Here is a 15,635-nt window from a genome sequence, read left to right as displayed (position 1 = left end):
GACTCCCTATTCACCTGTGGAACCGAACACTCCTCATACATGGCACTGCTGACTAACTCTTGTGTAAACACATTTATGACGGTCTTTTGAACCTTGATCACAGCTGTACTTTGCCCCATAAAGCAAAGCACACGATATCGTACACTGTGACCCTCCCATTCAAACAGGCAAAGTATTTGCCAAGAACATGTACATCGTTCAGCTGAGTTTACACCAGTGTTACAGTAAATTATTCAAGTTTTTTTGAAATACAATTGTCTCCTATGCTTTTTTTCACTCTCAAATATGATACACAAAGCAGCCTGCAGGTGGCAGCAAATCCTATATTTGAGAGCAACATGATCTAAAAGTTAGATAGTTGAGGGACCAAAGACAGTTTCATCTTGACATCTTTATTCCTCTCCTGCAATACATTTGCCACATTTTCAAAGAGTAAATACATCTTAAATAGCTAAACAGTTGTCATTTTCATAAATACCATCCACACCTCCATCCGCAGTTTGCAAGGGCGAAACAAGCCCTTGAGCCCACTTTATCCTTGTGCAAATCTCCCTATGGTCCGTACGGTCTCCGTCATGCTCTCTAGGTCTTCTGACATGTCTACTTATTGTTTGCTGGCTGGAGTATGCCTGTGGCAACATGATGAAGGTAGCTAATGAAACAGGAATTTGAATACAGACTTGTGGAATTCTATGTATTACCATGGATGTACTGTTTAAAGATTGACAGGGAGAGGACAAGCATACTATCAGGACTGTAATTACATGTTACAAATGCCACACTTTTTTTCTTTTTTTTTTGGAGCACAATGGGTGAAAAATAAAAGTTAGAAACAACACAGTCAAAAGTGGGACCTAAGCATCCACTCCTGCATTATTACAATTGTTGTAAATTTTAAACACGAGGCTTCTTTCAAACATATCGAACGACTCAAAACACATTCACAGTTCATATCCTTCCTCCGAGCAGAGAAATGAACACTCAACTGATTAAAAACAACTTCACAACCATCCACGCTAAACCGGACTGATCATATTATCTTTAAGCCATGTTATGAGGGAACCTTTAACTGTACAAAATCAATTCGGTCAGAAATAAACATTTTCTTTCCCTCGACAGGAGACAAAGGCCAAATAACATGTGACGTCTTTCGTGGAAGAAGTCTGGGATTCCTCGGGGGTTTGTATCTGGAGTGTGTTGCTAAAAACCTGCCTGTAGTGTCTGGAGCGCTATACATCATCATACATGACCAACTCTCTGAATTGTTCAAGTATAACCTTGACTTAAAGTAACAATTTCGAGTAATCATCATCATCATCACATGTTCCAATGTTTTGAGAAGGAAACTTCATATGAACATGACAGCAAGACAAGCCGGCATATATTCTTAAACTGTGTTGTTTTTCAGTCTTGCTAAGCAGAATCACATTCAGACGCACATGCTATTACAGAAAACCCCCTTCTTTAAAATCAGTCTAGTGTTTTCAGGGACTTGCCTTGTCTTTCAAATTCTATACAGCTCATGTCTAAAGTCAACACACTTTTTTATTTTTATTTTTAGTTGCACACATAATCAAACATAAACAATGCAGCCAGCAGAACACATATTGGTCTCGGGTAGAGCTCGCTGCATACATGAGGTACAAACTAGCTAAAAGATAAGGCGAAGTAAATCCAGAGCAGTCTTTTTTTTCCCCATTTAGGCAGCAAATTAATGCAGTTGTGGAGAGCACAAGCTAGTCGGTATTAATTTAACAAAGCGACGCACTCGCGTCACCCAATATCCATCACCTATTACACACAATAGTCCCACATATACAGTAAATATGGTTCTGACATGAGTAGCACCTGACCGGTTATTGTTCCGTTGCAGAACTGAGGTGGCAGAGACAGAGGAGCAGTTTGTGAGGATCGCAGTTTGTGAGGAAAAACTCAAGTTGGACTCTTGAGGCAGGACTTTGTGCGTTACACTCTGCAAAGCTAACTGGTGACATCCTTAAACCCTGGGGGTTTCCAGGACTGATGGGACTTTCCTGGACCCTGATTCCTGAGCCGTATTATCAACAAGGAGTGATTCTTGCAATCTAAAAAAATAGCTGTTATCCCCGTGTAGTAAATAAGAGTTGTACAGCATACACTTACCGAAATTAAATGCAAGAAAAATCAACTGGTTGTCATTTTTGTCTCAAACCATAACCTGTCATTGTACGACCGTACAAGTGCAGAGTTTTCCTCCTACTTCTACAGATACAAACCGCTTCCCAAACCAAAGTAAAACCAGTAGCAATGAGAGGTGGTTCATTCCCACAACGTTGTGTGAGAACAGTAAATATTTCTATTGCACCAGAACCTACGTACATTAGCCATTACTATTATTATTCCACAAAGTCAACTCTTGACTGTAGCAAAGAAACACATTTGAAAAGGAGAGAAGGCAGCTGCATTCTGGGAATTCATCCATCTTGCTATAAAGAAATTCCAACTGCGCCAGGCAGGTCATGATTAAAGTCAAGCCGGGTGTCACCTGTGATGAACGCCCTTACTCGCATATTGCTCTGTGACTTTTCAAATTCTGCAATCACAAACAAAATATTTCATATAAAATAAAAAAAAGATTTTGTACAGCTAGGCTAACAGTTAAAACAACAAATTATAGTCATTCCCATGTCAGCCTCCACCCCTTGTATCCAGTATAGTGAAGGAAACCAAAGGCAGGTATTGGGGGGAGGGGGGGTATTTATGTTCCAGTCCTTTCCATTTAAGTCAGTCAGTCCTTCCAGTGGGCAGGCAGGGGGAGTGGAATTAGGCTTTCAAGGTGGGAGGGGGTCAGAGACACCCCCTTTAAGACCAGTGTTGAGACTGAAAACAATAAGTTAGCAGGAAACTTGTTGAGCCATCCAGCGAGACCACACTGGAGTTGACAAAGAGTCATTAGTGGTGTTGCTCACAGGTCGACACCTGGACCAAATAAAAGGGAGCGGACCGGACTAGTTCAGATTGCCGTTAAGGCAACAGTCCAAATCCTCCTTCCCATGAAGGTCTATGGTTCAGTCAGCTCTGGTTGGTTTCCTTGAGAGCTTTTGCTTCAATCCTCCTCTTTTTGAAAAAGTTAATATTTCATCATTGAGTTGTTTTAACGTTCTATCTTTAAGTCCATGCTGCCACTACGCGCCGTAGCATTTCTCCTCAACATGCAACAGTCAGCTGGGGAAAAAAGAGACAAGAGGGGGGGGGGGGGGGGGGGGGGGGGTTCACATAAATACATTTTTTTAGCTACAATGAGAATTCAAACGCATTAAAAGAAGACGTGCGAGTTTTAGCATAATAGACCAATTTGGACTCCCCATATTGCTGCGTAACACTAAATAAAAATACATTTCTGGAGACGTGTCTCACCTGCATCACGACACCACACAGCGACAGCTCATACAGTCCTGACCGCTCTCGTCCGGCGGGTTCAGCTTCCTCAGCTTATGCTGTCTGATCTCTCTAACCAGCGTGTAGAAGGCGTCCTCTACTCCCTGCGAACACACAGACACACCGGAGGGTTGCACAAAGATCCGGGCACTTGCAATGGTCAATTTTAACTGGGAGTACACCGCACATACACCCCTTTGTGACAGACAGCAGACCTCTCAGGTGTACTTAACATTGAGAGGCCTGGTAACATCGCCATGGCAACCTGGATATATCAAAAGACAAAAAAAAAAAGAAGTCCGTCACTGAGTTCTTTACACGCTGTTCTGGTTGAATGGGAGACTTTCACTGATGAATGTATGTTCCCACATAATGTGTGACAGTGAGTCACAGACGGTGGGAGCTGTGCAGCGACTTGTCCTTACGAAGCCTTTCAAATACTGGAGCTCTGCTGTTGGGCCAAGGTAACCTGGCTATGAGTCACTGCCTACGGCATGATAAAATGTTTCCAGCAGCACAAATAACATCGTGCCGCGGGGCCATTCATGGCTCTTCATGTGCATGAATACGCGTATAATGTGGAACACCGCAGAGCCCATAGTAGGACGCTGTGATAACCCGTTTACTGCAGAACGATGGAGCACAGGGCCAGTTCAAATTGACATAGAATCTGAATATTGTGGCTCGCAAAGATGGGAGGAGAAATGAACTAATCGGTGAAATTAAGAGGTCCAGTGTGTTGGATTAAGTGGCATCTAGCGGTGAGGTTGCAGATAGCAACCACTGAATACCTCTCAGCTTACTCCCCTTTAAAGACTGCGCTAACGTAAACCACCGCTATCTTTCAGGACCGTCGCCTCATCTACTATCGGAGCAACGAAATTCAGACGGCGGTCCTTCGGCAATCTCTGGGAGGTTACTTTTGTAATGTGATGTTTGCAGATCACTAGTTACCCTGTTAATATGTAATTAGTCATTAGTAGCTACCCTGTTAACAATGTAATCAGGAATGTAACTTATTACATTTGATTACTTTCCAAACAAATGTTTGAAACTGGGCAAGGAGAAAGAATCGATGAAGTACCAGTGGTGGCCGGGGACTCTTAAAATCTTAGAAACAATCAGTGCGGGCTCTGGATGGGAATGAACCGTGTGTGTGTGAAATGTGCCTTTAGGCGCCTGTCAGTCTGACGAGGGGTGAGCGGAGTGCAGTCGCCGTAGTGCTGCCGTGGGTTCGGCCTGGATGCGTCCTGCCACCACTAATCCACGAGTTAATCGATCACAAAGCAACAGAAGGACCGTTATATTCTACATACAAGCGTTTTACCGAAAAGCAATATATACTTTTGTAACCTCTTTGTAATCAAACGTTTTGACTAGCAACTGCAATTTAATTATATATATTTTTCTCAGCAATTGCAACATATTAAAATGACATCTATAATCCAATTACGTAAAGCAGTTAGATGGAACTAGTTATTAGAGCCATTGTTTGGTTTGTCTGCTCTGTTGCTACTTCAGAAACATGGCAGACTATGACGATATGAAGGGCTCATCCTAAGGTGATGAAAACACAACGATTCTTAGTCTCAGGTGATTATACACTAATAAAAACATAGTTATTAATATTATATTCCATTTCTGCCAATGGATCCTCATAAATCCAACACACTGGACCTTTAAAGGTTGTTTTAAATACCAGAGAGAGAGAGAAAAGGGATTTTCCAGGAGAGTGCATGTGTGGTATTGTGGCTGTGTGCTTCCTGCTCACCTGTCGTGTTTTGGCAGAGGTCTCGATGTAAGGGATGCCGTAAGAGCGGGCGAGTTCCTGGGCTTGCCTCGTGTCCACCGTGCGTGCCGGGAGGTCACATTTGTTTCCCACAAGCACCATGGGAACGTCGTCTGAGTCCTTCACACGTTTAATCTGTTCTCTGTGAATAGCAGAACAAGAACATTTCCACAGTTGACATTTAATTGCAAAACTTTTGGCCGTTTCCTTAACTCAAACCCGGGCACTGCAGTTAGACACACAGGGACAATATCTCTTGCCTGGGATCCTCCCTGCTTCATAAACAACAGCAGCTCCACCACTGGAGAGCAAAACCACCCAGGGAGCTCTAGGACCCTGAGGAAGAGCCAGCGCCCGCCGGTGCTGGGCTGTGCTGCACTGCACTGCTGAAGGAGGGGATGTGGAGTGGAAGGGAGGGGGGGGGGGGGATGGACAACAGGCAGGCGGCGAACAGGATTACCTCATCACTACAGCAGCCAGCGCCAAACGCCAGGCAGCCAGGGGGAAACTGACTGAGAGGAGTGGGTCAGATCAATCTATCAGCTCAGCCCTGCTTCTCCCTCAGCCACGGTACGGCAGGATGCATCCGCTACAGGCAGCCCTGCCCTGCAGCAAACACTGTGAATGGTGCTCATGACCACGGTTGCTCCGAGTCTTGACGTCAAAGCAGACATGTTTACACCTCGTCATATGTGGTTGAGACTCTTGGTGCATTCGGTCTAATCGTGCTGGTTGGTTCAAATGATGCCCCGTTTTAAGCGGGTACCATGCCAGTATGTGCCAACAGTGGAGCAGAAGTTCTGCAGAAATGCCTCTGACTATTTTTGTCGATAAAATAGAGCACACGTCTTTAAATAACTCGACGGCTCTAACCGGACCGCCACCTATACATGCACGCTTTCACAAGCTACACCATGGTTTTGCAGTGATATCAGCAGTCGTATCGGCCGGGCTCAAAATAAAAAAGGCTGAACTAAAATGGCACTAAAATGTAGAGGAAGTGGCACAGTTAATATGCAGCCTCTTTTACTTGCCCTGTGCAAGACTGGCAAGTGGGTGCCTAATGTGATGAGAAAGACAACATGTGGCAAAGAGAGAACACTGTCATCTCTGGCTGAATCTCTCCCCCCTTCCCTGTCCTTGAAATCTCTCTCTCTCTCTCTCTCTCTCTCTCTCTCTCTCTCTCTCTCTCTCTCTCTCTCTCATTGGCATCGTGCTGTAATCCTCCAGTTGGGGGCTAAGCTTTCTTTAGCCGCGTTAAACGCTACAGCATGACATCACCCAACTACTGCAGCGAGCTAGCACACATACGTATATACACACCCCTCTCGGGAGTCCCTGCAACACACACTGACAGAGGGTAAATGCTGAGGTTCACGTCGGCAACGGCGGATCTCACAATGCTCCACATCAACGTCACAACTAAACCCAAACCCTCTTTCTTGGCCTCGCTCTTATACACACCTGTACTGGTGAATGTCTTCAAAGGACTTGGTGTTGTTGATGGCGAAGACACAGAGGAAGCCCTCCCCTGTCCTCATGTACTGATCCCTCATGGCGCTGTACTCCTCCTGACCTGCAGTGTCCAGGATGTCCAGCAGGCAGGTCTCCCCGTCGATCACGACCTGTTTCCGGTACGAGTCCTGCGGGAAAAAAGGTTCACAAATTGGGAAGGTAGTAAAAATGTGTGGGTGAGCAATCTGTAACGAAGGTCAGACACTAAAAACAGAAGGGTTCAGGCTTCGCCACTCAGCGCTAAGCAGCATGTTCATATATAAACACACAGAGATGTTGATTGAATGTGAAAAACACGGAGTGCCGTGCCTTTGTTTGTTGGAGCATAGGGGCCAGGAATGCCAATACACAAAAAGGACATTGTCTGGCCAGAGGCAGGCGTGGTGAGAAAGAGAGGGAAGAAGAGAGGAGAAAACATTCTCACTGGCTTCCCTCTCCTCTTTACAATGTCTGCAAGATTTTTTTCGATGCATTGTTTTCATTCAAATATATGAATTACAAATTAGGAATTTCTTCCAAGCCTGTTCGTTTGGAGAATTGACACAGACATTTGTTTCATGTAATTAAATGAACTTTAGACTGAGCTGTCTTCTCAATAGGGTCCAGACAATATTGTTCAGGAGGTGGGGTTAGACTTTCATATAAACAAATATGTTAATGAATGCATGCATTCTACCACATAGATGTAAAAGTGGTGGATAACCACACAACAATACAAGGGGGGAGCTGGAAATGATTACTAATAAACAATACAATCAATCAGTGTTTACCTTCCCACCCCAACACCCAAGAGGTCTCCCACGAGAATGACGTGGAGAACATGCAGACGAGAGTCATACCTCTATGGTGGGGTCGTATTCATCCACAAAGTGGTTCTGGATGAGCTGGATGGTGAGTGCACTCTTGCCCACGCCTCCAGCTCCCACCACCACCAGCTTATACTCCGTCATCTTTAGCCGCTGCTGCTGCTGCTGCTGCTCACCACACAAACGCCACTGCAGGAGGGGAAGAAAGGTGCAGGTGAGCACAGGCAAGAAGCGTACAGACACATTACTGGGTTTGAGCAGAACAACAGACGTACGGAGTCTATTCTCTGCCACTGGACTGCTCCCATGCAGCCCACAGCCACTGCTGCCCGGTGGTGAGAAACACCAGTGTTTTTTGTGTGTGTGTGTGTGTGTGCGTGGTGGGAGCTAAGGTTGAGACCCTCAAAGGGGAATGTGAAAAATATGCTAAAGGTCCTCAATGTTCCAAGGTCCTCATCACTCAGGCTTCACAATACTTCCTTTGAACCCACGGTGACAGACGCCAGAGCAAAAATTATCAAACATTTAAAAAAATCACAACATTTAAGGGAGAAAAAAAACACGCAACAAAAAGTTGTTTCAGTGAAATATCTTTCAAAAGGATCTGCATAATTGTTCCTGTCAACCATCACTCTTCACCATTACCACCAGAGCTAGCCTTCTGCTGTGAACGGTTTGTTGCTTTGCCTTGCTTTCTCCATCGGGACCAATCCATAGTAACAGAACGAGAGGCCAAAAGAAAGGTTTTTATGACTTCATGTGGGTCTGCAGTTGTCCCCTGTGGACACACTGAACCCACTTAAGAGGTCTAGTCGATGTAACAGGGCTGCCCCGACTATAAATCAGGGCATGTTATCAGGGAACTGAAAGCATTTTAGGAAGAGTAGAGCAGTTCCAAAATGGACAGGTACAATTTTAAGGACTTGGAATGACATTATGCTTGATCATCTAAAGAATTATGGGAAACTTGGCTAGCTCAAAAAAAAAGTTTTTAACATCAAAGAAACCATTCATCAAAAGTAGGTTTTGAAATAATTTAGTAGTGAATGACAACTCAGGTGGAGATGTTGTAGAATGGTTGGGTAGTAACACCTTCATCCATATCGGTGGAGAACAACTCATGTGGATTTTACCAGGAAGACCAGGCATGCTTAAAAAAAACGTGTGAATTTGCAGAAAATGCCAAACATGCGATCACAATGCCAACCATCGAGTCAGCTGGAACCACACATGCAGCCACAGAAGGCAATACAAAGACCCCCCCCCCCCCCCACACACACACACACACACACACACACAGATCCTCTGACATCATCAGCACCCTTACAACACTGATGGCCAGTGAAATTCCAGGCGTGTTGAATCAACGGTAGTCATATGGGCATTTCCACTACATACATTGGCAAAGTGTGACTCAGCTATTTGCAAAAGTACCAGAAAGTTACCAAATCCATGGTCCGAACATGACCCGAGAGCACGCGATGGTACATGACAAGTCAGAACTAGAAAAGACGTGAAGTCACCATGGAGACTGTGTGTGATCACCAAACACGCAGACGACAATGAGTGGTCTGGTGACGTCACACCAACGTCATCTCTGATATCAGAGTTCAGAGGAAAATCACGGGAATTCCTGAACCTCCCGGGGTGGGGCGGTTTAGTTTCACTTTGACAGTCCAAAAACTCGCCTTCAGGCATTTTCATGCACTTATACTTTGAATTTAATTGAACAGTGTCTTTGCCACTTTCAACACAGACTTACAGCGGGGTTAAACATCTGGGCCTGTTCATTGACAAAAGTCTCACTTTGCTCAATGTTCTTTAAGTGAGCTCAAGAAGAAAATCACGAACCCACCCCACCTGCTCGAGTGTGTAGTCAATCTGTCAGGATCTCATGAGCACCGCGGGTCACATATGCTGCTCTACCTTCTCCGGGGTCATCAACTGTCATCCCGAACATAAAGTGCGCGTGGCTCTGTTACGCAAACTCCTTATTCACCACAGAGCGGGCGGAGCCTGAGCAGAACTCAGCCACACCCTCTTATTTGGGCTTTTATCTCCCATGGGACCACACGCACAGCTGGAGTGAATCCTGAACTCAACGTGTAGAAACAGAAGGAGTAACAAGTGACATGAACACCAGTTCAATGGAAGGACAACATGCAACGCATCCAACGAAAACTACAGAAATGTGCATGCACCATCTGTGAAAACGTTGTTTTATTTGTGTGTGAGATGCGTGCGAATGTGCTGATGTGGGTACACGCTAAGATTAGCCAAGACTAAGACTGCCTCACTGACGTTAATGATTGACAGAGAAAAGCAGACCTGCTAACGGAAGACACAGTCTTTTAGCTGCTCTCATTCAATCTCACACACACACGAGCCCATAAGCCATCGCTCGCCTTAATGGAACCGGTAGCTCTGATCACCGTCACCAATATCAACAACGGCCTCCTTGTAAAAACACCCTCACTGCCGTAGTTCTCAAGCACAAACAGGAAGGGAATTATCCTGAATCTTCCATCTCGTGGCCAAACATTTAGCTTCCCTTTTCCCTCACTGTAAATAAATCTACCTGGTACACGGCGCTGCCCGCTCCGGCTGGAGCCGCGCTCCTCACGGCCTCCTCTAACCAAATAAACAGCAGCTGTGCGGAGAGACGCTGGAACACCTCTGGTCACTGTAGGCAACAAGCTCAAGACAGGGCGGGGACTCGCATCGGAGCTGCTTTAACGTGACGCCACAAAAACACGTTCAACTATGTAGATTTTAGTCCAGTGCCTGTTCCACGAGTACGTCAACGCAATGAGAAATGCTCACCATGACGCATTCATGCATTTTAATAACCAATATGTGTCAGAATGTACCAACACTTAAATCCTATGTAGAAGCCCGTTCTATATTGTTTATGAACTTTTATGCCAATAAAGTACTCTGAACTGAACTGATGGAAAATGTAGGACACAAATAAAGACAAAAAGGAGATTGACAGCTGCACTCTCTCTCTCTCTCACACCCACAGCTCTCCAGATTCTGACACGGTGGGTTGCCGCATTTTCTTCTACATAACCAGATCTCAAGTGTACACCTGCCAAACGATTGGAATTCACGGCCTAAAGAAAATGCTTTCAACGCTGCCGCGCCCGCTACCTGGAGAAAGGCAAGACGGACAGACGTGCCATCTCTTCTCAAACTAGGCCAAGTCAGCAGCTGATTAATAATAAACACATACATATGGAGATGAATAAGGCAAGGCAAGTTTATTTGTATAGCACATTTCAACAACAAGGTAATTCAAAGTGCTTCACATGAAACCATTAAAAGCATAAAGGCAAAAGTAAAGGAGATTTAAAACATACATTGAAACAATAATCGATGTCTCCCTGAGACATTACGCTGCACGCAATCAACCATACACTGCCGCAATTCTGCAATTACTCGCACACAAACCACGTCTGGAAAAGATCTCTGCCGATCTGCGTTTCATAGTGTACGCCTTGCACGAACTCGGTCCCGGAGGAAATGGCGATATATTGTGCAGTCCTTTTAAAACCATTAAAAGCATCAAAGCATAAGGCAAAAGAAAAGGAGATTGAACAGCAATTAAGAACAGTGTAAGACATAAAGCTAAATTAATCATCGATAGTGATGCCGTCGCCTTCCCAGAGCCACTTTTCTCGGTGGGGCTCACACAGAGCTGGTCTTTGTGCAGATAGAGGGGAGGGATGAGGACACAATCAATCATTTTACATATTTCACCCGAACACAGAGATGAAACATTTGTCAACTTTTTGTCTAAATTGTATTTTTTGTAAGTTCTGTACACACAAATGATCTTGCCCCAATAGTGGTGTCTGATGTTGTTATTGTACAGTAATAACTGTTTTTATTTTCACCTGTGAAAAACATCACATACAACCACGATGAGGTCACGCAGTGTGGATATCTGACAAAAGTAAATAAGCCCACAGCAAGGTGACACGTCAGCTCATTTAAAGGTGAACAGAGTCCGCTTCCTCATACCACTGTTCAAATATTCAACTCAGAGACCGGCTCTGGCCGCCGTGTCATCTTTCAAGTCGGTGACCTATTCCATCCAAAAGTCCTCATAATCTTTGCATGGCCCTTCCCTTTTTTGACGAAGGAGCACTATACAGCGCGTCTGTGTTCAGGGTTATTTATAGCTCGCCACCTCCAGCCTGGGAAATTAACAGTTCGTTTTGAAACCCTAGAGCCCCGCCTGGACCGAGAGGATAATCTTACATGACAGCGTACAAGTACAGAGCAGCGAGAGGGGTGATGGGAGGAGAGGGTGGCTGAGGGCGAGGGAGGGGCTACTACATGCCAGGGGCAGAGAAAACCACAGGGAGGGAGGGGTCCACCTGGAAACTGAAAAATGTAGATGGAAATCAAAAAGCAAAATGCTTTTTCATAGCTAGGTCAGCTGCATGGCTCTGATAACTACCGTCAATGGACATCTTTTATCTGAAAAACAAGTCCACCACTTCAAAACACACGATGCAAGAAGCAGGGCACATGAATGGCCGTCTTCCACAACATGCATTCTGCTCTCCATTAAAATTCCTAATTGGTTAAAGAATCCATACTGGCAGAGCCACAAGCCCACTGCAGAGATAATAGATTTTTAATGGAGCAATGATGGTAAGGAGACCCTCTCTAGGGAGGTATCACGGTCGAATACTGAGACTCCAAGACCCCCCCCCCCCGCTCTCCAATGACATCATCCTCCTAAACAGCACCCAAACATAAGTTTTGACCGGCAGCTGAGGAATCACTTCTACTCTCGGAGGCCAATGAAACACAAGCAAGTGAGGACTTTCAGCTATTCTTATGACCTCTATCAATTCAGCAACACATCTAGTATCCAAGTACCCAAACCTGAATGAAACTGTGATTTTGCTCAGAGAATCTTAAGAGAAAATCCCTCAATAAACAATTCCTCCACCCCACATTTTCTCCCTTACAAACATTTATATAAAGAGTTTCTGTGTGCATCTGTGTATATGTGCATGCTTAAACAAGCTGCTCTTAAAGGCACTGGACTACAAGACCGTCCGCCCCCCCCCCCCCCCCCCCCCCCCCACACACACACACACTGGTCAGCCTTTGGGTGAGACGGTGGAGGCAGCAGCAGAGATGAAAAGGCCAGCTGACCTCCACACAAAGGCCTGCCATGAGGCTCATCATCACACACCAAACACCCTGAAATCATCAGTGGTGGTGTTTTTATTTTACAATCAGAGTAATGAGTGAATCTTGTCCAGTTGTTTCAGTTTGTGAGTGCATGTGAAAACACTATTGTGGGTCACATGACCCTAAGCCGCCAGTCAACCTATAGAAGATCCCACCAAATGTTCAGTTCCTTCTCCAAAGAAGAAATAATTCAAACCTACCTCCCTAACCTAAACACGAGGAACAATAACCACATTGAGACAGAAATATGACACCATGGGCGTTTAGAAAGGCTCTCTATGAGCCTCACCTTCTTAGGATTGGGCGACATGCAACATTTTTATTTTGTTCAAATACCCTGTTATCGACATTGTAGAGGTTGACCATTGGTGCTTCCAGAAAATATTTACAGTGAGATTTATGATAAATAGTAACCAGTAATGTGGATATTGGAGCTGCCCTCTGAAGGGACCCCCCCCCCCCCCCCCGAGTCTATGAAGAACTGTGTTCTTGTAAACAATTTGACTCTATCAATATGAATGGTGAAAAGTCACACCCACAAAGCACAGTAAACGAGACAGGTCCGAGTTTCAAGTGGGGTGGGTTGTTGACAATGAGGACAGGCCGCCCGGTTGCCAGTCGCACTTGGAGCATTACATCAAATGACATCACTTAACGGTCATGCAGCCTTTAAAACCAGGAGGCCAACACTTACGGCCCTCATCAAAAATGTAAGATGATATCTAGTCTCATATGACAATATCGATATCATTGCCTAGCCCTACTTTCACGATGCCACCGGGTACAATCCAAGTCCCCGGGAAGAGCGCCCGCAAAGCCTACATAGTGGCCAAATGGTGGAATTACAATTTCCTGGTCCGTCACGTGATGCCAAAAATACCTTTCCCGATGGACTAACATAGGGAACGACACATTGGTAACTCAGGGGATTTTTTTTTCTTAGGTAAATAAACTTCCCATTCATTAGGTCCTTGCAGTTGGAAGTTATCTGGATCCCCTTTCACTTATTAAATACCGCTAAAACGAAAACAGAGCATACGCAAGAGCATATACTAAGCATAAAGATCATAAGCCAGCTATGAGTCTCAAACGGACACGTTCACCTAATTAAAACCCTCTGGGTAAAAACTGTACACAAAGTTGTCATTTATATAAATTCTTGGTAACCAGAAGAGTCACACTTATTTTGGCAAGCAGCTGGGCACCACCCTGGCTACAGCTGTTCAGAGAAAGGGACAAGAGCTTAACATCACACCTCCAGCACTGGCTGCTACTTCTCCAGCTGCTTTCCAGCTGCCTAAACTCTGGCCTGTATTCTGAACAATGCCACTGATTTGATGTCAAATTCACACGACCAACGCTGGACCTCCTCCATCCTATGTGATCGTGGAAACACTACATGGTTGTACATGGTACTCATCAGCTTTGGTCAGCAACAGTGATGTTGTTGTGGATAAAAAGGAGGAGACTCGTACAGCAGTCAGTTACAATCACAAGCCAATAAGACAACAATGAACCCAAACGTTTCTTTGCTTCATAAGAAGGCCCTATCTTAAGTGTTACTATCTCACGTGATGAAAACGACGAATTCTGCCAAAGATTTTGCGTCAGCTTGGGATGGGTGAATTGTTTCCTCTCTAGTATAACAGCCCATATGGTCATATTTTGAGTGGCTGGAAAACTAGAGCCGTCTTTGCCATCTTTTCCCTTTATTAAACTCACTAAACGGATTAAACAGAGAGCTTCCAGAGTAGAAATAAGTCAAAGTCAGCTTTATAAATGCCTTGTAATGGAATCTAACTTCCGCAGTGATACATTCAGTGTGACGGGGCGTCACCCTAACGTACTTGTGTCTGTGTCGCCACTATCGGCAACAGCAGCAGCAGCCTCACACTCAACACTGTCTTTACAATGATCAAAAAAAAGACATGCGCCAGAAAGTGAAATCCCGCACTATTGCTGCCTACATTTGCGTGCCTTCGGTTTCCTTTTCACACTGAGATGATGGGGGAAATCCACGGCGCTGTGAGAGTTGTTTTTTTTCCTCCATAACCCAAGTTAACGCTACAAACTCAAGGGGATACTGTTGTATCAAAACAGATGAACCGAGGTGGAGGCAACATTCAATGGCACACAACGTTACACGTAGCCAAACCACGAGTTGTAGAGCTCGACAGATGAAGGTGAATTAAAACGCAGTGATAGCTTAGCTCCACTGTGGACCGCAATCTCCAGCGGTGCTGCCCTCCTAAAATAAATTGCATTTTAAAGCGGTGCCATTAGACAAAACAGTCGCTGCAAACATATTTCGGACACAGGAATGTGCACCGCATACTTACAAGCAGAGGTCTAATTAGCTACAAGAGCGACGTTTCGTCTACCGGAGAAGAAGAAGAAGCAGAAGAAGAAGAAAATCTTCCAACTCTGTTGCCTCTCCGCTGTAATCAGGACACAGAATATATTCTTGGTCCGCTTCCCGCCGTCTTCGGATATCTACACCTTATTATATCCGATTAAAGTGTTCAATTTTCAGGAGCTACAATGCACCGAGGCATTCATTGGTTCTGGGTAAAAAAAAAACGAGCCCGCGTTGAACAATGTGCTTCCACAGAGAGCAGAGGGGATGAGGAGTGAGGAGCCCACGCCCAGCTCTATCACACAGAGAACCGCCCCGGTCACCATGCATGTTACTGCTGCGTTCACAGACCCTCGGAAATGTGGTTTACTCCGTGGGGAAGACCAGCTGACTCCAGTATTTACCTTACTTATTAATCCGGGTTGAACGCTTGAACCCCTTCAAATTGCTCAATGCTGTGTTCATGTTTTATTACATCATCGTAGAACCAGCAGTAGGCAGGATTTTGAAAATAGGTCACGAGTCCACATTTCCC

The 15,635-nt window shown here is 45.0% G+C and overlaps 1 protein-coding gene across 1 annotated transcript; it reads right to left on the bottom strand.

The window, feature by feature from the left end:
* Window positions 1-815: 815 nt before the first annotated feature.
* On the bottom strand, window positions 816-15,326 carry LOC306778872 (GTPase HRas). Its single transcript, XM_079270596.1, has 6 exons — window positions 15,084-15,326; window positions 7,561-7,716; window positions 6,671-6,849; window positions 5,189-5,348; window positions 3,397-3,521; window positions 816-3,204 (listed from the first exon to the last, which is right to left on the bottom strand). The coding sequence occupies exons 2-5, from the start codon at window positions 7,669-7,671 to the stop codon at window positions 3,402-3,404; spliced, it is 570 nt and encodes a 189-aa protein (XP_079126722.1). The 5' UTR covers window positions 7,672-7,716; window positions 15,084-15,326; the 3' UTR covers window positions 816-3,204; window positions 3,397-3,401.
* Window positions 15,327-15,635: the final 309 nt, after the last annotated feature.

This window comes from Melanostigma gelatinosum, assembly GCF_949748355.1.
Source record: "Melanostigma gelatinosum genome assembly, chromosome: 1".
Lineage (NCBI taxonomy): Eukaryota > Metazoa > Chordata > Actinopteri > Perciformes > Zoarcidae > Melanostigma > Melanostigma gelatinosum.
This window is presented reverse-complemented; position numbering and strand designations above follow the sequence as displayed.